This window comes from Papio anubis, chromosome 12 (genome assembly GCF_008728515.1).
Source record: "Papio anubis isolate 15944 chromosome 12, Panubis1.0, whole genome shotgun sequence".
NCBI classification, from domain to species: domain Eukaryota; kingdom Metazoa; phylum Chordata; class Mammalia; order Primates; family Cercopithecidae; genus Papio; species Papio anubis.
The window spans coordinates 15783954-15806063 of NC_044987.1; the positions used below are offsets into that span (position 1 = coordinate 15783954).

At 41.4% G+C, this 22110-nt stretch overlaps 1 protein-coding gene across 4 annotated transcripts in view; it reads left to right on the plus strand.

Annotated features, from left to right (window-relative positions):
• The window catches only part of DDX6 (DEAD-box helicase 6), a 47142-nt gene extending 25786 nt beyond the window's left edge, over positions 1-21356 (plus strand). For 3 of the 4 annotated variants that reach the window (XM_021926609.2, XM_009187443.3, XM_009187444.3), the window contains exons 6-14: positions 1513-1659; positions 3528-3622; positions 6911-7033; positions 8054-8182; positions 10001-10117; positions 11603-11666; positions 13571-13672; positions 14198-14380; positions 16986-21356. In XM_021926609.2, the coding sequence (XP_021782301.1) occupies positions 1513-1659; positions 3528-3622; positions 6911-7033; positions 8054-8182; positions 10001-10117; positions 11603-11666; positions 13571-13672; positions 14198-14373 (953 nt within the window). In that variant the 3' untranslated portion in view covers positions 14374-14380; positions 16986-21356. The remainder of the gene's footprint in view (positions 1-1512; positions 1660-3527; positions 3623-6910; positions 7034-8053; positions 8183-10000; positions 10118-11602; positions 11667-13570; positions 13673-14197; positions 14381-16985) is intronic. The other variant, XM_003910793.4, reaches the window with a different exon arrangement.
• Positions 21357-22110: the final 754 nt, after the last annotated feature.

The following is a 22110-nucleotide window of genomic DNA, read 5'->3' on the forward strand; positions in this document are numbered from 1 at the left end:
ATACAAAAAATTAGCTGAGTGTGGTGGCGGACGCCTGTAATCAATCCCAGTTACTCAGGAGGCTTAGGCAGGAGAATCACTTGAACCTGGGAGGCGGAGGTTGCAGTGAGCTGAGATGGCGCCACTGCACTCCAGCCTGGACAATAGAACAAGACTCCATCTCAAAAGAAAAAGAAGAGTATAGTATTTATATGATAGTATTGCTGAGGGAAAGTCTAAATCTGGGACACTATAATAAGTTCTCTTTTTGTAAAGAGATTTGTCCATTTGAGTTTTCATAAATGTCCTGTGAGTCTTGTGATGATTCTACTTTTAGTTTTTTTGATTCTTTTAGTAGAGATGGGGTCTTGTTACGTTGCCCAGGCTGGTCTCATACTCCTGAGCTCAAATGATCCTCCCGTCTCAGCCTCCAAAACTGCTGGGATTCCAGGTGTGAGTTACTCACTGTGCTACCCGGCCCAATTTTTTAATACATCTCAGTATCTAGATTATAAGGGCAGTGTTTCCTTTTTTCTTTTTCTTTTTTTTTGAGACGGAGTCTCAAGGCTGTGTCACCCAGGCTGGAGTGTAGTGGCTACTGCTCACTGTAAGTCTGGCCACCCAGGTTCAGGCTTATTCTCCTGCCTCCAGCCTCCGAGTAGCTGGGACTACAGGCGCCCGCCACCACGCCTCAAGCGGCTTTTTTTGTATTTTAGTAGAGATGGGTTTCACCCATGTTAGCCAGGATGGTCTCGGGATCTCCTGACCTCGTGATCCCGCCTGGCCTTGGCCTCCCAAAGTGCTGGGATTACAGGCTTGCTTCGTCACCGGGCCCCTTTCTTTCTTTTTATTTTTATTTTTTGAGACTGAGTTTTGCTCTTTGTTTCCTGTGACTGGAGTGTACGCAGCGATCTCAGCTCACTGCAACCTCTGCCTCCTGGGTTCATGATTCTCCTGCCTCACCTCCCTAGTAGCTGGGATTACAGGCATGTGCCATCACGCCTGGCTGATTTTGTAGTTTTAGTGGAGATAGGGTCAGGCTGGTCTCAAACTCCAGACCTCAGGTGATCCACCCACCTTGGGTGGATCCCAGCACTCCCAAAGTGCTGGTATTATAGGTGTGAGCCACCGCGTCTGGCCGCCTTTTTTTTTTTTTGAAACTGAGTCTCATTCTGTTGCCCAGGCTGGAGTGCAGTGGCGCGATCTTCGCTCACTGCAACCTCCGCCTCCAGGGTTCAAGTGATTCTCCTGCTTCAGTCTCCTGAGTAGGTGGTATTACAGCTGCGTGCCACCAAGCCTGGATAATTTTTGTATTTTTAGTAGAGGTGGGGTTTCACCATGTTGGTGAGGCTGCTCTCAAACTCCTCGTGATCTGTCCACCTTGGCCTCCCAGAGTGCTGGGATTACAGGCTTGAGCCACTGCATCATAAGGGGCAGTATTTCTGTAGCTTCTTGAATTTTGTAAATATAATGTATAGTATGTTCTCCCACCTCACCCCATATTTTCTCATATGTTCCTTGATGTTGTTTCAGCAATGGTGATTGTTCCCACTAGAGAACTTGCTCTACAGGTCAGTCAAATTTGCATCCAGGTCAGCAAACACATGGGAGGGGCCAAAGTGATGGCAACCACAGGAGGAACCAATTTACGAGATGACATAATGAGGCTTGATGATACAGGTAAGAAATGATTACTGAAAGGTAGTGTAGCTCTCTGTAATTTTAGTCTCAAGTGTTTCAGTAAATTATTAAAAATTGTTTTTAAGAATTAAGGAACAGAAATCCTGCAGTTAAAAAAGGAAATGACCATTGCATTCAAGAGAAAAAAACACATTGACCGTAATTGAAAGCAATATTTGACTTTATTAGTAATTCTAAAACAGCAAGTTTATAGTAATTTTACCTGTTTAATTGGTAAAGCTAAAAGTAGTAGTAGACATTAATGTGAGTTTGTGGAGAAATAGGCTATGTTGTAAACGTGGGGGTGTCAACTTACATCTCTATCATGAGCAATTTGGCAGTCTTATTTTAAAATTATAAATTATATTTTTAAGAATCTTTCCTGAAGAAAAAAGTTGGGTAAATGTAGGGCTGTATGTACAAAGTTGTTTACTATGGGGTGGTTTGTCGTACCAAAAAGTTGGACCAACTTAGAAGGAGATTGGCTAAATAAATACATTAAAGTGTAGTCTGAATAGTATTTTACATAGTCATTAAGGAGTGAAGTTGATCTGTATTCATTTTCATTAAGATTTTCATGATACATTGCTAAGTGGAAAAAGGTAACAAAACAGCAAGAATGAGATCACTCATAAAATTATATCTAAAATTTTAGTTAGAATACTATATATAATTATGTGATATATTCTTTGTATTGCATAGGTTTTTTAAAAATTGTTATCTTGTTTGATCCTTTTAACAATACTCGGTTCACTGTTCCAGATTAGAGGCATTGCTTTTATGTCAGAAGTCTGGTGTGCCTTCTGTTATTAATTGGGAATTACCCTAAGACAAGAAAGTATGCCTCCTGTTGGAAGCAGGTGATTTGGGAAGCTGTACCCCACCCAGTGTAGAGGTGAAAAGTATTTTTTAAGCATCCTGCGGTGAAATGGAAGACTTTATCCTAAAACACATCTTTGGACCTTTTTGTGTTATTCCCACCTCTATAACACAATGTGTTTCTTTTCTTTTCTTTTCTTTTTTTTTTTTTTTTTTTTTGAGACGGAGTCTCGCTTCAGGCTGGGAGTGCAGTGGCCTGATCTCAGCTCACTGTAAAGTCTCCGCCCTGGTTCATCACATTCGCCTCAGGCCTCCCCGACATGGGACTACATGCATGCCTAAGCACTGGCCTCGCTATTTTTTGTATTTCTAGTAGAGACGGGTTTCACCGTATAGCTGCCAGGATGGTCTCGATCTCCTGACCTCTGCGGATCCTCCCATCTCGCCTCCCAAAGTGCTGGGATTACAGGTTTGAGCCACCACCACCGGGCCTTCCTTTTTCTTTTTTTTTATTTGAGGCACAGTCTTAACTCTGTTGCCCAGGCTGGAGTGCAGTGGTGTGGTCTCAGCTCACTGCAACCTCTGCCTCCTGGGTTCAAGCGATTCTCCTACCTCAGCCTCCTGAGTAGCTGGGATTACAGGCTCCCACCACCACACCCAGCTAATTTTTGTATTTTTAGTAGAGACAGGGTTTCACCATGTTGACCAGGCTGGTCTCGAACTCCTGACCTCATGTGCTCCACCCACCTGGGCCTCCCAAAGTGCTGGAATTACATGGATGAGCCACGGTGCCCGGCCTAGTGTTTCTGATAAAAGATAGTCATGTGCTGCACAACAATGTTTTGATCAGTGACAGACCGCATGTATGTCGGTGTTCCCATAAGATTATAATGGAGCTATACAGTGGAGTAGGCTGTACCATCGCATAGCAATGCATTTCTCAGAATTATCATTAAGCAACTCAGGACTGTAATATGATAAACCTTTACAATATCCTTTTTGCCCAAATTAAAATTAATGAGAATATATGTTTTCTAAATCTTGCATAGTGCACGTGGTGATTGCTACCCCTGGGAGAATCCTGGATCTTATTAAGAAAGGAGTAGCAAAGGTTGATCATGTCCAGATGATAGTGTTGGATGAGGTAATATCTCTTCATTTGGCATTATACTATTCTGTACTTTTCTGTGCTTTGCTTATAACTGCCAGTGAATGAAGCAAAAGCTGCTTGTGTTTATGATCTGGTAAACACATAAGCAATCAGTTTAAATTAATTTGCTTATAAAATGTGTTTTACCCGTCAGCGGGAGTAGATTATAGGCATTCATTGGAATTCTCCTTTTTGTCTTTTTCTTAGAGATAGCAGAGATTAGGTTTTATTTTCATTTTTTAGAAGAGGAGTGAATAACCGCAAAGCCAAATTTATTCTACATCTCTTTCTACTCGGCGATTAATTTTTTTTTTTTTTTTTGAGACAGAGTCTCGCTCTGTTGCCCAGGCTGGAGTCCAGTGGCCGGATCTCAGCTCACTGCAAGCTCCGCCTCCCGGGTTTATGCCATTCTCCTGCCTCAGCCTCCCGAGTAGCTGGGACTACAGGCACCCGCCACCTCGCCCAGCTAGTTTTTTGTATTTTTTAGTAGAGATGGGGTTTCACCGTGTTAGCCAGGATGGTCTCGATCTCCTGACCTCGTGATCCGCCCGTCTTGGCCTCCCAAAGTGCTGGGATTACAGGCCTGAGCCACCGCGCCCAGCCTTGGCGATTAATTTTTAAAAGCATATAATATATATTGTCTCATTTTGTGCATACTACTTTGTACTGTTTGGTTATTAATCTCTGTTAGACGTATTATCTCACCGTGTTATAAATGCCTTTTAAAAACTTATTAAAATCTGTAGTCCTGGGATCTAGCCATGTTTTGTACATATATAGATGGTCCCTGACTTACGATGGTTCACTTTATGGTTTTTCAGTGGAAGTGATAAGCTTTCATTAGAAACCGTACTTTGAATTTTTAAGATTAATTTTTTTCCTGGTTAGTAATATGCTATATGATATTCCCATGATGCTGGGCATCAGCAGCAAACTGCAGCTTCCAGTCAGCCACATGATCATTGAGGGCAGACAGCCGATACTGTACAGTATACGGTGTTGTCAAGTGATTTTGCCCAACTATAAGCTAAGTGGAGCATGTTTCAAGGAGGCTAGGCTAAGTGATGATGTTCAGTAGGTTTGGGTAATATTTTCAACTTAGGATGAATTTATCAGAACATAATCCCATTGTAAGTCAAGGAGGATCTGTAGTGTATCAGTGTTAATATTTTGACATGAGGTTATTTTCACATTTGGTTTGTGTTTTATTATTATTATTATTTTTTTGAGACAGACTCACTCTGTTACCCAGACTGGAGTGCAGTGGCATGATCTCGGCTCACTACAATCTCTGCCTCCCGGCTTCAAGTGATCCTCATGCCTCAGCCTCCTGAGTAGCTGAGATTACAGATGTGTACTACCCACACTTCGCTAATTTTTGTATTTTTAGTAGAGGCGGGTTTTCGCTGTGTTGGCCAGGCTAGTCTTGAACTCCTGACCTCAGGTGATCCTCCCGCCTCAGCCTCTCAAAGTGCTGGGATTGCAGGCGTGAGCCACCACACCCGGCCTGGTTTGTGTTTTAGGTAACATTTAATTCAAATCAGGCTTTTATCTTTAAGTAATGAGAGAACATTTATTAGTCACTGGGTACCAACACTAAGTGCTTTACATTTTTTTTTTCTTTCCATTTAATTTTTACAAGAAACCTATAAGGTAGGTGTCCTGTCAAGTAGTTACTATAGTATGTAGACATCCAGATTTTAATTTGCTTATAAAATATGTTTTATACTTCAGATACAGTAGCTAGGCATTCGTAAGAATTCAGGTTTTGTCTTTTTCTTACAGGTGCCAGAGTTTAGGTTTAATTTTTTTTTGTATTTTTTAGTAGAGACGGGGTTTCACCGTGTCAGCCAGGATGGTCTCGATCTCCTGACCTCGTGATCCGCCCGTCTCGGCCTCCCAAAGTGCTGGGATTACAGGCTTGAGCCACCGCGCCCGGCCAGGTTTAATTTTTAAGAAGAGGAGTGGCTGGATAACTTGAAAGCCAAGTTTTTTCTTTTTTGTTGTTTTGTTTTGGTTTGGTTTGGTTTTTTTTGAGACGGAGTCTCTTTGCCCAGGTTGGAGTGCAGTGGCACAACCTCAGCTCACCACAACCTCAACCTCAACCTCGTTCAAGCGATTCTCCTGCCTCAGCCTCTCGAGTAGCTCGGATTACAGGCATGTGCCACCATGCCCGGCTAATTTTGTATTTTTAGTAGAGACAGGGTTTCTCCATGTTGGTCAGGCTGGTCTTGAACTCCTGACCTCAATGCTCTGCCTGCCTCAGCCTCCCAGTGTGCTGGGATTACAGGTGTGAGCCACCACACCTGACCTTAGCCAAGTTTTTTCTAAATCCCTGTAAAGTAGTTACTACATCATGTAAACATCCAAATTTTAGTTTTACAATTTTACAGTTGTGGAAACTGAAGTACAGAGTAGTTCTGTAAGATTCCCACACAGCTAAGAAATGAAGGAGGCAAGATTTCAACCTGGCAGTTTAGCTCCAGAACCTGTACTTTTTTTTGAGACAGAGTCTTGCTTTGTTGCCCAGGCTGAAGTGCAGTGGTGTGATCTCGGCTCACTGCAACCTCCACTTCCCAGGGTCAAGCAGTTATTCTGCCCCAGCCTCCCAAGTAGCTGGGATTACAGGTGCGATCCACCACACCCTGCTAATTTTTGTATATTTTGTAGAGATGGGGTTTCACCATGTTTGTCAGGCTGGTCTCGAACTCTTGACCTCGTGATCCTCCTGCCTCGGCCTCCCAAAGTGCTGGGATTACAGGCGTGAGCCACCGTGCACAGCCAGAACCTGTACTTTTAAACACATACACCATACTACCTCTTTAATGAGAATCATCACATTAAAATTCTGTTGAGCTGGGTGTGGTGGTATGTGCCTGTAGTCCCAGCTTCTCAGTAGGTCGGTAGGCTGAGGCAAGATGATCACTTGAGCCCAGGAGGTTCAGGCTGCATACAGTAAGCTATGATTATGCCACTGCATCCCATCCTGGGTGACAGAGTGAAATGCTGTCTCTAAAAATAAATAATTAAATTCTGTTATAGAAAGGGGGAGGTTTATCTGTGTAGTGTAGAATTTTCTTTTCCCCTAGAAGATGGGGATCATAGATTCTACCCCCTTACGCATATTTGACTCTGCAGTGTTAGAGAGAATTTATTGTTTTCCACCAGGAACATTTCATGGATGCTTTTGTTGGATGATGCCTTATTCTTTGACCATGTATTAACCAAAGACCTTAGACATTATTTTATTGTTTTTAAAATTGTCTTTTCTTTCTACTGCAGGCAGATAAGTTGCTGTCACAGGATTTTGTGCAGATAATGGAGGATATTATTCTCACGCTACCTAAAAACAGGCAGATTTTACTATATTCCGCTACTTTCCCTCTTAGTGTACAGAAGTTCATGGTGAGTATAAATCTGTACTTGGAATCAGTGCCATCCTATGACCTATGAGTATGCTTTTATTCGTAATTACATCTTCCTATCTGTGAAAATACTTTATACTAATTATTTCAAGCCTTTGGCTCTTTCTTCAGTTGATCAATTAAAGATTTGTTTTACATAAATTAACTGACTTTTTAAGAAGGTTGTAATAGTAATTAATTAAATTCCTCATCTTTCACTTAGTTTTTGGTGTCATGATGACATAGCCATTGGTGCTAGCTGAATTGATTCCAATATTATTCTATATACAAAATAGAGCTTGAGTATCGTAAACTGAAATCCAAAATACTGCAGAATTTGAAACCTTTTGAGCCACAAACATGATGCTAAAAGGAAATGTTCTTTTGATTTTGAATTTTCAAATTAAGGATGCTCAGTCACTAAGTGTAACGCGCATATTCCAAAATTAGAAAAAATTTAAAACCTGAAACGCTTTTGTTCCTAAGCATTTTGGATAAGGAATACTCAACCTGTAGTAACTTAGCTGCATTTTTGAGATCTTATATCTTAATTTATTTCTATCGGGTCTTGCGTGGTGACTCAGGCCTGTAATCCCAGCACTTTGGGGGGCCAAGGTGGGCAGATCACAAGGTCAGGAGTTCGAGACCAGCATGGGCAACATGGTGAAACCCCCGTCTCTACTAAAAATACAAAAATAAGTCTGTTGTGGCAGCGTGTGCCTGTAATCCCAGCTACTCGGGAGGCTGAGGCAGGAGAATCACTTGAACCCAGGAGGTGGAGGTTGCAGTGAGTGGAGATGGTGCCACTACACTCCAGCCTAGGTGATAGCAAGACTCCATCTCAGGGCAGCGGGGGGAAAATTCTGTAATGACAGATCATATATTTTGTTTTGAAGAGAGTTGCATCCCTTATAGCAAGAGTTGATTAGACAGAAACCTATAGGGTGGGTATATTTTGAATTTGAGATGAACTCTGCTTTCATTTAAGAAGAAGAACCATCTTTTTTTTCCCCCCTCCCAGAATTCCCATTTGCAGAAACCCTATGAGATTAACCTGATGGAGGAACTAACTCTGAAGGGAGTAACCCAGTACTACGCATATGTAACTGAGCGCCAAAAAGTACACTGCCTCAACACACTTTTCTCCAGGGTAAGAAGTAGGCTTCTGCTGTTGAATATTATCTCTCGAGTCCCAGTAAAACAGATTATTTCATCAGTTTTCCTACCATCTTCACTGTATAAAAAAGTTCACAGTGTTTCTGGCTTGGCGTGGTAGCTCATGCCTGTAATCCCAGCATTTTGCGAGGCTGAGGCAGGCGGATCACGAGGTCAGGAGTTCGAGACCAGCCTGGCCAACATGGAGAAACCCCGTCTCTACTACAAAAAACAAAAAAACTAGCTGGGCGTGGTGGTGCGTGCCCATAATCCCAGCTACTTGGGAGGCTGAGGCAGGAGAATTGCTTGAACCCAGGAGGCAGAAGTTGCAGTGAGCCAAGATCACGCCATTGCACTCCAGCTCTGGGCGACAGAGCAAGACTCCATCTCGGGAAGGAAAAAAAAAAGTTTTTAAAAAATTCATAGCCGGGCGCGGTGGCTCACGCCTGTAATCCCAGCACTTTGGGAGGCCGAGACGGGCGGATCACAAGGTCAGGAGATCGAGACCATCCTGGCTGACACGGTGAAACCCCGTCTCTACTAAAAGTACAAAAAACCAGCCGGGCGAGGTGGCGGGCGCCTGTAGTCCCAGCTAATCGGGAGGCTGAGGCAGGAGAATGGCGTAAACCCAGGAGGCGGAGCTTGTAGTGAGCCGAGTGGGCGCCACTGCACTCCAGCCTGGGCGACAGAGCAAAGACTCCGTCTCAACACCAAAAAAAAAAAAAAAAAAAAAAATTCATAGTGTTTCCTAAAAGGCAGTTTTAGTTGTTGACCTAAAGTTGATACTAAATGATTAACAAGTCACAGATACACTTTTGAATAGTTTCTGAAATACTTAGACCTTTACTAGGGTTAATACTCATTATTCACATATTCTGTATTTGTGAATTTGCTTAGTCACTAGAATTTATTTGTAACTCCAGAATTAATACTCAAGGCAGTTTAGCAGTCATTTGTGGACGTGTACAGTGTGGCAAAGAGTTTAAGTCACCTGACACGCACATACCCAGCTGAGGTTGAAGAAGACAATGTTCTGTCCTCTTGTTTAGCTCTCATACTATGAACAAGTATCCTTTTCACTGTGCCATATTTTTCAAGTTTTTGTTGCTGATTTCACGGTTTTAATTGACCCCTACTCATGGTGCTGAAGTGCTGCCCAGTGCTAGTGGCATTGGTTGTGAGTATATTAAAGAAGATGTTCTTGGCTGGGCACGGTGGCTCACACCTGTAATCCCAGCACTTTGGAAAGCCAAGGTGGGCAGACCACCTGAGGTCAGGAGTTCGAGACCAGCCTGACCAACATGCTGAAACCCCGTCTCTACTGAAAATACAAAAATTAGCCAGGCATGGTGGTGGGTGCCTGTAATCCCAGCTCCTCAGGAGGCTGAGGCTGGAGAATCCCTTGAACCCAGGAGGTGGAGGTTGCAGTGAGCTAAGATTGTACCATTGCACTCCAGCCTGGGCAACAAGAGTGAAACTCCATTTCTCACACACACACACACACACACTCACACACACACAGGTATTCTTAAATGGAAAAACATAAAACATAACTACTTGGAATCAGATAATCAATTGTATTACTCTTGTTGACAGTTACGTGGCCCTTAAGAAATACACTCTAATACAATAAATCTTAGATATTATTATATTCCATCTATTAAAGTACTTAGAATTTACCATCTCTCTCATATCATAAGATTCTAAGTTTTAGACCATGTTAATGTTTCTTGTTTGCTGGTTAGTGTTTTCAAGATTTGGCAAGCCAAATGAAGGTTTTTATTTTTCTCATACTTATTTTTTCTGTGCTCAGCTTCAGATAAACCAGTCGATCATTTTCTGTAACTCCTCTCAGCGAGTTGAATTACTAGCCAAGAAGATTTCTCAACTGGGTTATTCTTGCTTCTATATTCATGCTAAAATGAGGCAGGTGAGTATAAAACTAGAACTTGCACAAATTTAACAAGAAATCTCTGATTTTATTTTGTTTTAATGTTCTTTTAAATGTCCTGAGTTTAAGAATAAACTGTTCCTGGCCGGGTGCAGTGGCTCAAGCCTGTAATCCCAGCACTTTGGGAGGCCGAGGCGGGTGGATCACGAGGTCAGGAGATCGAGACCATCCTGGCTAACATGGTGAAACCCCGTCTCTACTAAAAATACAAAAAACCAGCCGGGCGTGGTGGCGGGCGCCTGTAGTCCCAGCTACTTGGAGGCTAAGGCAGGAGAATGGCGTGAACCTGGGAGGTGGAGCTTGCAGTGAGCCGAGATCGCGCCACTGCACTCCAGCCTGGGTGACACAGAGCGAAACCCCCCCACAAAAAAAAAAAAAAAAAAAAAAAAAAAAGAATAAACTGTTCCTTAGTAGCCAAAGGACCTTTCATTTTGACCTCCCTAAGGTTCATTTTCTAGCAATAAAATAGAGATAATAGTACATATTCATAACTTACAAGGTAGTTAGGAAAATTAAGATAAATGTTTAAATGAGTACTTTGTAAGCTGTCAGGCATAATACAAATGTAAAATTGTATTCTTCCTTTCATTCCCATGTTTAATTCTCTGTTTTTTTTTTTTTTTTTTTTTTTTGAGACGGAGTCTCGCTGTGTCGCCCAGGCTGGAGTGCAGTGGCGCGATCTCGGCTCACTGCAAGCTCCGCCTCCTGGGTTCACGCCATTCTCCCGCCTCAGCCTCCGAGTAGCTGGGACTACAGGCGCCCGCCACCTCGCCCGGCTATTTTTTTGTATTTTTTTTTTTAGTAGAGACGGGGTTTCACCATGTTAGCCAGGATGGTCTCGATCTCCTGACCTCGTGATCCACCCGCCTCGGCCTCCCAAAGTGCTGGGATTACAGGCTTGAGCCACCGCGCCCGGCCTAATTCTCTGTTTAATCCAGTAACCACTAGCCACATGTGGCCATTTAAATCAGTTAAAATAAAAAGTCAGTTTCTCAATCACAGCCACATTTCAAGTGCTCAGTTAGGCACCTGTTGCTGCTGGATACTGTATTGGAAGTGGAAGTACAGACACAAACATTTCCTTTATTACAGAAATTTCTACTGGACAGCATTGCTCTGGATTTTTAAATATGGCCCCTCAGCTGGCTGATTTTTCTTTTTTCTTTACTGTTTGCCTTTAGAGAAAGATGCAATGTCTAAATTTCAGAATTTGATTTAGCAAAAAATAATTTAAAACTTAACAAAATGACTTTTTGTTAACTACATTATGAAATTTCGTAAGTAAACAGTTTCTGTAGATGAAGAGATCAATAACAACTCATATTTGGTTTTGAAAGCAGCTTAATGTCATGGATCACTTATAAACAGATTTTGGGTAGAACCGATCGACTAGGAGAAATAATCATGGGAAATTTGGGGCTGTATATGAGTGCTAATCAAATGGAATAAATTGCTTTCTCCTAGGAACATCGAAATCGTGTATTTCATGATTTCCGAAATGGCTTATGCCGCAATCTTGTTTGCACTGGTAAGTATTTTTGTATTTCCTTTACCCAGTGTTTTTCTCCCAAGTTCTTTTTTGCTTTCTTTGTTCATACTACACGGTGCAACGTGTGACATAGTCCAGCACACCCTACCAATACTTCTAGGATTTTTTTTTTTTTGGGGGGGGTGGGGATGGAGTTTGTGTCACCCAGACTGGCGTTCAGTGGCATAATCTCAGCTCACTGAAACTTCCACCACCTGGGTTCAAGTGATTCTCCTGCCTCAGCCTCCCAAGTAGCTGGGATTGTGGGCGCCCGCTGCCACACCCAGCTAATTTTTGGTAGAGATGGGGGTTTCACCATGTTGGCCAGGCTGGTCTTGAACTCCTGACCTCAGGTGATCCGCCTGCCTCGGCCTCCCAAAGTGCTGGGATTACAGGTGTGAGCCACCGCGTCCGACAGTTGGGCTTTTAAAAATCATTACTTGCTTGCAAGGTTTCTTCAGATAAGTTCTTGAAGGACCAATACTGAAGGGCATATATAAAATACCACCCCTTCGAGGGAGTGTGGTTTAATTGGAGAGATAAAAAGGTAAACATTAGGAGTCTAAGGAAACGCTCACATACTTTTCCTTGAAGTGCCAGATAGTAAATTTTTTAGAGTTTGCACATTAATTGGTCTTTATTACAGATACTGAGTTTTGCCATTGTAGCTCAGAAGTAGCCTAGACAATACATAAACAAATGGGCATGGCTATATTGTAGTAAAACTGTTTACAAAATCATTCACTGGACTAGATCCACAAGGCAGTAAAGGTGACTTGCAAATGGGAAGTATGTATATAGTAAGTAATCCCAAGTGTTCGTAGCAGAGTAATATAATTGGCTGAGGTGGTTTGAGAAGAGATGAGATTCTAATTGGCTTTCTAGGCTAGGTGAGTTTCAAACACATGGATTAAGTTTTAGGGGACTGATGGTCAGATGGCTAAGAAGATAAGTTTGATAGAGAAGAAAAACTGAGATGTGTTAGGGAAGTAAATTAGGACAAAGCATAGCATGGAGGACTTTGTTGTTGTTGTTATTCTTGTTGTTGTTGAGACGGAGTTTTGCTCTTGTTGCCCAAACTGGAGTGCAGTGGCACGATCTCGGCTCACTGCAGCTTCCGCCTCCCAGGTTCAAGTGATTCTCGCGCCTCAGCCTCCCGAGGAGCTGAGACTACAGGCACACACCACCATGCCCAGCTATATTTTGTATTTTTTGTAGAGGGAGTGTTTCACCATGTTGGCCAGGCTAATCTCCAACTCCTAACCTCAAGTGATCCACCCACCTCTGCCTCCCCAAAGTGCTGGGATTACAGGTGTGAGCCACCAAGCCCTGCCTGGAGGACTTTGAATATCAGTCTATTTTTTTTTAATTTATTTTTTTGAGACGGAGTTTTACTCCTGTTGCCCAGACTGGAGTGCAATGGTGCGATCTCGACTCGCCACAACCTCTGCCTCCCAGGTTCAAGTGATTCTCCTGCCTGAGCCTCCCGAGTAGCTGGGATTACAGGCACCCGCCACCACGCCCAGCTAACTTTTTTTTTTTTTTTTTAGTAGAGACGGGTTTCTTCATTTTGGTCAGGCTGGTCTCAAATTCCTGACCTCAGGTGATCCACTGAGCTCAGCCTCCCAAAGTGCTGGGATTACAGGCTTGAGTGCACCCAGCCTCTTTTAGACATATTTTTTAAAACTTGCTTAAAATTACTGGAAAAAAGTAACTTGTAAGCAGAAAGTTGTTCATGATAATGTGATTATGAAAGGTAATGCCAGTAATATGCAAATGCATTTGAATAACTGAATTAAATTAATAAACTTAGGTTATGCTCTGTGTGTTAGAGAGTATTGTACTGAGAGACATTTCTAAATTGAAAGATAGAATGAAAATTATCTTTTTTTTTTTTTTTTAAGATCTGTTTACCCGAGGTATTGATATACAAGCTGTGAATGTGGTAATAAACTTTGATTTCCCAAAGCTGGCCGAGACCTATCTCCATCGTATTGGAAGATCAGGTGAGGAAAAAAGACGTGATATTCTCGATAGAAGTTCTTTTTTGAGACGTGTAATGACTAAATTTTGTTCCTTTGTGAAATAGAAGTACAGTAGCTATGAGAACAGTGAATTAACACTAATTCAGTTGTTTGGTATTTAAGACTAATTTCTAATTCTTCTGTAACATTTATTAAGAAAAGTTAAAATAACTTTGCTTAATTTGAGATGAAATTAACAAATGAGAACTTCACTCATTAGGTGGTATGGTCTGTGACTATTTAGTGTATATTTTATGATAATTTTTGACACAGATGAGTAGCCATTTTGTCATTTGAGAAAGGTAAAATAAAGTACTACTTTGGGCAACAAAACCTGAAGTTGTAGGGAAACCTGTGTTTGAAGACCATTAAGAAGTTGTTTTGCATGCTAAGAGTGGCACTGAACAGAATTATCAATCCTGTGTGGTTTTGCCACTGCTTGACTTGCACAATTTGCATTGATTTTCATATTTTATTCATTAAAATTTTTAAACAACTTTTTTTTAGGTCGCTTTGGTCATCTTGGCTTAGCCATCAACTTGATCACATATGATGATCGCTTCAACCTGAAAAGTATTGAGGAGCAGCTGGGAACAGAAATTAAACCTATTCCAAGCAACATTGATAAGAGCCTGTATGTGGCAGAATACCACAGCGAGCCTGTAGAAGATGAGAAACCTTAACAAGCATGTACGTCCCTGACAGAATAGCTAAGAGGAACCTTTAAATGCAGGAAATAAAAATCTTTCCTGGGGGAAATTTGATGTCACACCGTATATAATAGCAATAAAGGGTAAAAATACCAACTAGCATGAATGACAGTAAATAGTATGTCTTGTGGGAAGTTGTAGTCTCATTAGAGAATCTGTAAATGTTGTTCTTGAATGCAGCTTCCTGAGTAATGTGGTAGGTTAGCAGTACTTAAATTCAGAGACCTAAAATAATGAAAGCAAAGAAGAATCTTTTTCAGCAGTTTGTTTTTCTTTTTGAGACAGGGTCTTGCTGTCATCCAGGCTGGAGTGCAGTGGTGCAATCATAGCTCACTGCAGCCTAGTTCTGCTGGGCTCCTGAGTAGCTGGAACTGTAGGCACATGCCACCACACCTGGCTAGTATTTTGAATTTTTGGTATTTTGAATTTTTGGTAGAGATAAGGTCTTGCTTTGTTGCCCAGGCTGGTCTAGAACTGAACTCCAGCAATCCTCCTGCCTTGGCCTCCCAAAGTGTGGGAATTATAGGCTCAAAGCACTGTGCCTGGCCTTTTTTGGCAATGGCGGGGGGCGGTTTGTTGTTTCTGTTTTTTGAGACAGTCTTGCTCTGTTGCCCAGGCTGGGGTACAGTGGCACAATCATGGCTCACTACAACCTCTGCCTCCTGGGTTCAAGCGATTCTGGTGTGCCTCAGCTTCCCAAGTAGCTGGAATTACAGGCATGCTCCACAATGCCCAGCTAATTTTTGTATATTTTAGTAGAGATGGAGTTTCACCATGTTGGCCAGACTGGTCTCAAACTCCTGACCTCAAGTGATCTACCCGCCTCAGCCTCCTAAGTGCTGGGATTACAGGCATGAGTCCCCGCACTCTGCCAGCAGTTTTGAATATGAAAGTATTTACATTTCTGAAAATGTAAAATGTTTTTAGCATTTATTCTTAATTTCTAGGAAGTACATTAGTAACTCTGGTAAAACTATCCATAATACCTTATTACCAAATGTTTAATCAGATTATGAGGATGGCCGTCTTTTTAAAATACCCACTCTGGGCCAGGTGCGGTGGCTCACACCTTTAATCCTAGTACTTTGGGAGGTTGAGGTGGGTGGATCACGAGGTCAAGAGATCAAGACCATCCTAGCCAACATGGTGAAACCCTGTCTGTACTAAAAATACAAAAATTAGCCGGGCGTGATGGCACACACCTATAGTCCCAGCTACTCAGGAGGCTGAGGCAGGAGAATCACTTGAACCCAGGAGGTGGAAGTTACAGTGAGTCAAGATTGCGCCACTGAACTCCAGTCTGGGTGACAGAGCTAGACTCCATCTCAAAAAAAAAAGCCACTCAGTCTGGGCTCAGTGGCTCACGCCTGTAATCCCAACACTTTGGGAGGCCAAGGTGGGTGGGTTACCTGAGGTCAGGACTTCAAGACCGGCCTGGCCAACCTGGTGAAACCCTGTGTCCTCTAAAGATACAGAAAATTAGCCAGGCATGGTGGTGGGCACCTGTAATCCCAACTACTCAGGAGGCTGAGGGAAGAGAATCTCTTGAACTTGGGAGGCAGAGGTTGCAGTGAGCCGAGGTCAGGCGATTGCACTCCAGCCTGGGCAGTAAGAGCGAAACTCCGCCTCATAAGTAAATAACCCACTCTGATTTCCTAGGCAATAAGGGTGAAACTCTGTCAAATACATAAATTAAAAAAATACCCACCCTTGATTTCCTGGACAACCTATTCTCCATCTTTTCTTATTTTTATTAAGATGGGGTCTCACTGTGTTGCCCCGGCTGGTCTCAAACTCCTAGGTTCAAGTCATCTTCCCACCTTGGCCTCCCAAAGTGCTGGGATTATAGGTGTGAGCCACCACACCCGGCCTCTATCATCTTTTGATGACTATTGGGCTCTAGTTAGAAATGCACAAAACAAGGCTCAGCTTTAAGCAAGGTAGGTTGTTACAGTATTTCCTAAAGAAAATCTGATTTGACAAAGGATGGTTTTCAAATTATAGGTGAACATCTTACCTATTTAAGTAACCTAAGGTTACTTAAAATTTTTGTCTCTTTGTTTTTTAAATAAGAGACAGGGTTTCACCATGTCGACCAGGCTGCTCTCAAACTCCTAACCTCAGGTGATCTGCCCACCTCAGCCTCCCCAGAGTGCTGAGATTACAGGCGGGAGCCACCTCACCCAATCAATTGTTACTTAAATAATTTTTGAATTACTCTTTACTCTTTTTTCCTTAAGTTAAACATCAAACACAAACCCCTGGACAAGCATAAAACTAGCCAATGTTTGCTAGTACTTTGGCAGAGTATTCAGTTTGTTTAAGGTGTAATTTTTTCCCCATGATTTAATTGTTATGAGTGAGGGTTGCCTGCTGTCAGAACATTCACATTCATTCGGGCCCCCAATCTGTCTCAGAGTTGCCTACCAGAAATTATTTAATCCTATAACCAGTAGATTCTGTAGTAGGCACAGGGTCAGTACAAACTACTAGAAAAGAGCATTTGGGATGAGGATTGTGAAAACCTATGTATCCTTGTTTGTGATGCTTTCAGAATGTTAATTTTATATTTCCTTTTTCTGTAGGCTTTGACAAACTACAAAAGGCTCGTTTGGATCTGTGACACATCGTTTTGGGGGGAATGCTCTTCTCTTTGCGGGTTTTTCATCTTTTATTTTGGAACTACGAAGACTTAAAAGAGCTCAGACATTTTTTCTTTTTTTAACTGGTGAAGAGAAAAAGGCTGAAAAGAAGGAATATACCTTTTTTGTTCCACTTGTTTGCACTGTGTGCTGACTGAACATTAGTTGCACTAACTGCTGGTTTTTAAAAAATGTTTTCTGGGGAAAGGGGACAAGGAAGGAAAAGAAAGAAGAGAAGGGGAGAAACCCTAAAAAGAGAAGAATCTTAATGAACACACAAGCTTGTCTATGATTTCAAAATTCTCCAACAGCTGACTCTCGAGTGCATTTCAACTTCTCCCTGATTACTCATCCGTTTTTTAAGCCTGAAGAGCTTATTACTTATTTGTGCGAAGTGCCTTATGCTATGAGACCATTCAGAATATCATCTTTTAGACACAGCCCGAGGAATCAACAATAGTAACTCTTTCCTTTTTTCTTTTTCTTTTAAAAAATGTTGTCTTTTCATTTGGTTTCAAGTTGAAGTCTCTTCCCTTTCTACCCAATACTCAAGCCCAGGGCTAGAAGTTGAAACTTACTAGTAATGTTAAACACCTTTTTTTTTTTTTTTTTTTTTTTTGTGGAGGAGTTGATATGCAACTGCAGTTCATCCGCACTGTAAATACATGTATTTAAAAAAAAAATCCCAAGTAAAAGTTTCTTCTGGGCTGAGTAGATAAAACATCATCGCTCCCAAAGGAAAGAGCAGTCTATCATTGCAGGAGCCATATGACAAGCCTTTGTGCTCTATAGCAGACACTAAAGACTGGTTTACATACACCTCCAGTAGCAGTATGGCACTTGATGTGTAGACATGTCAGAGCCTTGACCCTCTTTCCTCTGTGGCAAAGCGTGTCCCATAGAAAATTGGGTGTGTATACTTGTATAAACTTTGTAAATAAGTTTTTTTTCTGGGTTCATATATATATATATATATATACATATATATATATTTTTTTTTGGATGAAGGTTGCTGGGATTAAGGGGATTAGAGTGATTATGGGAGCAGCTAAAGATGAGAGGGGCTCAGTTTTACGCAACACTAAACTCTAGAGAGTACTTTGGCCTCTTGCTGTAGAGAGCAGATTTCTGTGGTACCCTGTGTTGGTAAAGGGGCCCAGAAATCTGGGATGTACTGTTTGCTGCCACACTGTCTCATCTAGTACCTTTGGAGTAGGTTTCCCAGAGAGCAAGGAAGCTTCAAAACATTGATAATTCAAGATTTATTTTGAGAAGCTCTGATTTTGCTTCTTCCCCCTCTAAAAGTTTGAGGAATATTTCAAGCTCTGCAACAGGGGGCAAAGATAGATTAATCTACCTTGCAGTGTGGGAATTCTATTGAGTGGCAGTGTCATTGAGCAGTATATATATAAAGCACAGATTTGCATTTCAGAATATTAGCCAGTACCAGCTTTGGTAACGTTAGCAGTTCTGGAGCTTAATTTTCTGTGGATCATTTCCTGTAGTGTGTAAATGTGTTGCCCTCTGCCCACTTTGATACATAAACTTTTGCAGGAATGGGCAACCTGAGAGCTGTTAACTTTCATGCTACAGAATGCTGCTTGCCATTCTCTTGCGTTGTGACAAGACTTGTTATCTGTCATTTTGCACTGTAAATTGCCGGCAAATGCTTTACAGTCAATAGTGTTGCTTTAAATTGTGCCCCTCCCAACATGCTTGATGTTTGGCCTGATCTCCAGGCAAAAGGAGTGAGATGAATCAAAACCAGTGAAGTTTTTTTTTTTTTTTTTTTTTTTTTTTTGGTTTTTTTTTTTTAATGTTTTTAATTCCCTTTTAACCCAGTGTACTAGGTCAATCAGGAGGCATCGGGAAAGGGGGGAAAAAAACAAAATTTTAAAAAGTTGATTTCCATATTTTATTGTTTTTCAAAACCCTAAAATATTACAAAATAAGTCCTGCATATACTTTAATGTTTTAACTCTTTTGGACAAAGAAATCAATTACTTGAAGTTGCTTTTTTGACTCTGCCTACTTGTGAGCAAACGATTTGTGACTCACCCACAATTCCTTGGAGATCAAAATCCTACAGATGCCTCCTGATGGGACATAGCCCTAACTCCGTAACAACTGTAGCAAGAGCTGCATGGTACAAACCCAAAAAAGAGCAAGCTCATCTATTTGGAACCCAAGCCTCATATGTTCTGTCCAGTTAATGTTGGTTACTAAATAGAAAACCTAATTAAGGAAGTAACTTTTTTTCCAGGGAGGGGTGGGAGAGGGAATTTAAAAGGTGTCAACTTTTGACCAAAAAAATTTTGCCCTTGTACTGATGCAGCTCTCTTTCTCCCCCACCTCTTGCGAGATAAGAGGGATCATTCATATAGAAGAAAAGAGTATAAATGCAATTCTGCATCTCGCTAGAGAACATGTGGGTGACTAAACAAAAAGTGCAGTCTCCTTTGCTACCTTGAGACTGCCTGGTGCCACATGCCTGTGGGTCCCTCTTAAAGCACAGACTTAAAATTGAAAGTATTACTGAAGTATAGCCTCTAATGAGGAGTGGCACTTAAACTATCTGGGACACCACTACTGGACAAGGTCTTGTAGAGGCAGCTGTCCAGTTTTGGTGCTTGACTCTTGAATAGGAATTGTTCAGTGGAAAGATGCTCTAAGGACTAGGTCAAAGCCTGGTCTTTTTTTTTTATTTTATTATTTTTGTTTTTTTTCTTTTTTGGGCCCTCATAATAAGGAGCATTGTTACTGTTGGAAGTTGTTTTCACATTCTTTCCAATATTGGATATGTATTTTTTTTTTTTAAGTAACAATATTTTCCAGTGGCTCATTTGGATGAGAACTACCCCCTATTTTTAATGTTAAAACTACATCCAACTCATGGTTTAGCCTTTGGTTGTATAGGTGTGTAATGGGCTATGGACTGTTACACACCTTGCCACCTCTAGGCCTATGTTTTTTCTTTCCCCATGTATTCTCGATGGGGATAAATACTGTTTTGCCTTTCCCGTAGGAATGGAATACATTTATTGTAAAATGATCTTTCACAGAAGTACGGGAGAGGGAAACCTAAATATACCTCTAAATTGTTTCAAGTTGGTCCCAGCAGCATAAAATGGGTTGGCCCCAAAGGGTTGGAGGGTGGGCTTGGTTATCAGTATTTGTTTTCAGAATGAGATGGGAGCATCTTTCCTTTGCCACGTGCTTTGTGCTTGATACCATCATGCTTGGTTCAAACGACAACTCAGCACAAAGCCTTGAGTGTAAATTGTTGGAATCAAAACATCTCATTCTGATGACATTTAATTTTTTAATTTTTTAATTTTTTTTTTTTATGGGGTGGGAGGGAGGGTACTTTGCCCCAAAAGGGAGGGTGTCTGCACTAAGGATTTAGAAACACTTTGGAAGCTCATAACCTCATCAGAAACTGCCTTTAGCCACACTCCTGACCTTCTAGATGAGTAACAAAAAATGAAATAAGTTCTTGGGAATTAAGCCATGTTATTTTAATTTGCTATTTTTTCAACGTTCTTGGTATCTTTAAATTTGTTATTGTGGAATCATTTTCTTGCCAAATACCTTTATCAAAATTATTGACTTCATGAGAGCTGAAGTAAGTCAGCTTTTTGGTGAACTTGAGTGGACTTCTGTGAGATTGTAGTTGTACATTATATCTCTAAAGATAGTTTTTTAAAACTCCCAAAGAAAATCTACTCTCCTTTCTGATCTAAAAACTCATCTTTGGGGTAAAGAGTTAAGTGTCCAAAGGTTGTCACAGTTCATGAGGTCAGAGGGAGCTAGCCTGGCACCTGGACTCTGCCCCTCCACAGCTGACAGATTCCAACAGAAGTGTATTTAAATTCTCCAGTAGACAATGCTGGGCAAGGGAGGGGGTAGGGCTGGGTTATTAAGATACAGGCTGCTGTGTTTTAACCATTGGTTGTGGGGAAAGGGGTGCCTGGAGAAAACAAAGTCACTGTTCCCTTTTTTGAAACAAAGGAAAAAAATTATTTTTTGTTCAGTAAAAATGGTAGAGAATTCCAATGTCCCTAGCCACAAGGGACCAGTTCCACTGAGAAGTGAACAGTGGGAACTCAAAATTTCTGAAACATCGGGGGAAGGGAAAATTGGCTTTCTCTTAATTGGCAGATGTTCCAGTGGGGCTCTGTTTTTGTTGGGATGTGTTATGTTGTATGTACACATATATGGACCAGAGTCTGCTGAGTTTATAAGGTTCAAAAAATATGGTAAAATCTTGGTTTTTGTTAATTTATCTCAATAAAAACCCACTGGAACTCCAAATGTGTGTATGGTATGTCCTTAGTAGCAGCTGTGTGCATAGGAATCTGAGCATTTTGCTGACGTAATTCATACTGTGAAGCAGTCAGACATTTCTCAACACATCATTGCTGTGAAGCCCAGGTTAATTCAGAGCCCCTTCATCTGTTTTAGATACTGTTCCACCATGCTGTCAGATTTCACAGCCTAAATGGAGAAGCAAGATAATCAGTTGGGAAGAGGGGAGATGTGGTCCTTAATATGTCCAAATATATCAGTAATTATCACCTCCTACAATTGTTCTCAGATGTAAAACTGAACATACCCCCAAAACTGAACATACCCCAATACTACATCTAAGTATGAACGGAATTCTTACGCTGGGAACTACAAACCACTGATGAAATAAAAGATCTAAGTTGGGAAAAGCAGACACTTGAAGCTGCGCACACCACTCACTCCCTCTCTACCCAAAGAAATGCTTAAGTATAACTGAGGAAATAGTCCCCTGTATCTGGGTTTTCACATCTGTGCATTCAGTCAACTGCAGACCAAAAGTGTTAGGCTTACAATGGTTGGGTCTGTACTGGGTATGTACAGATTTTTCTTGTTCCCTAAACTACAGTGTAACAACTATCTACATAGCACTTACTGTACTAGATACGAGTAATCGAGATGACAACGTATACAAGATGATGTCCAGAGATAATACGCAAACCCTACATCACTTTAGGGATTTGAGCATCTGAGGGTTTGCGTATTTGCAAGGGAGGGTGGA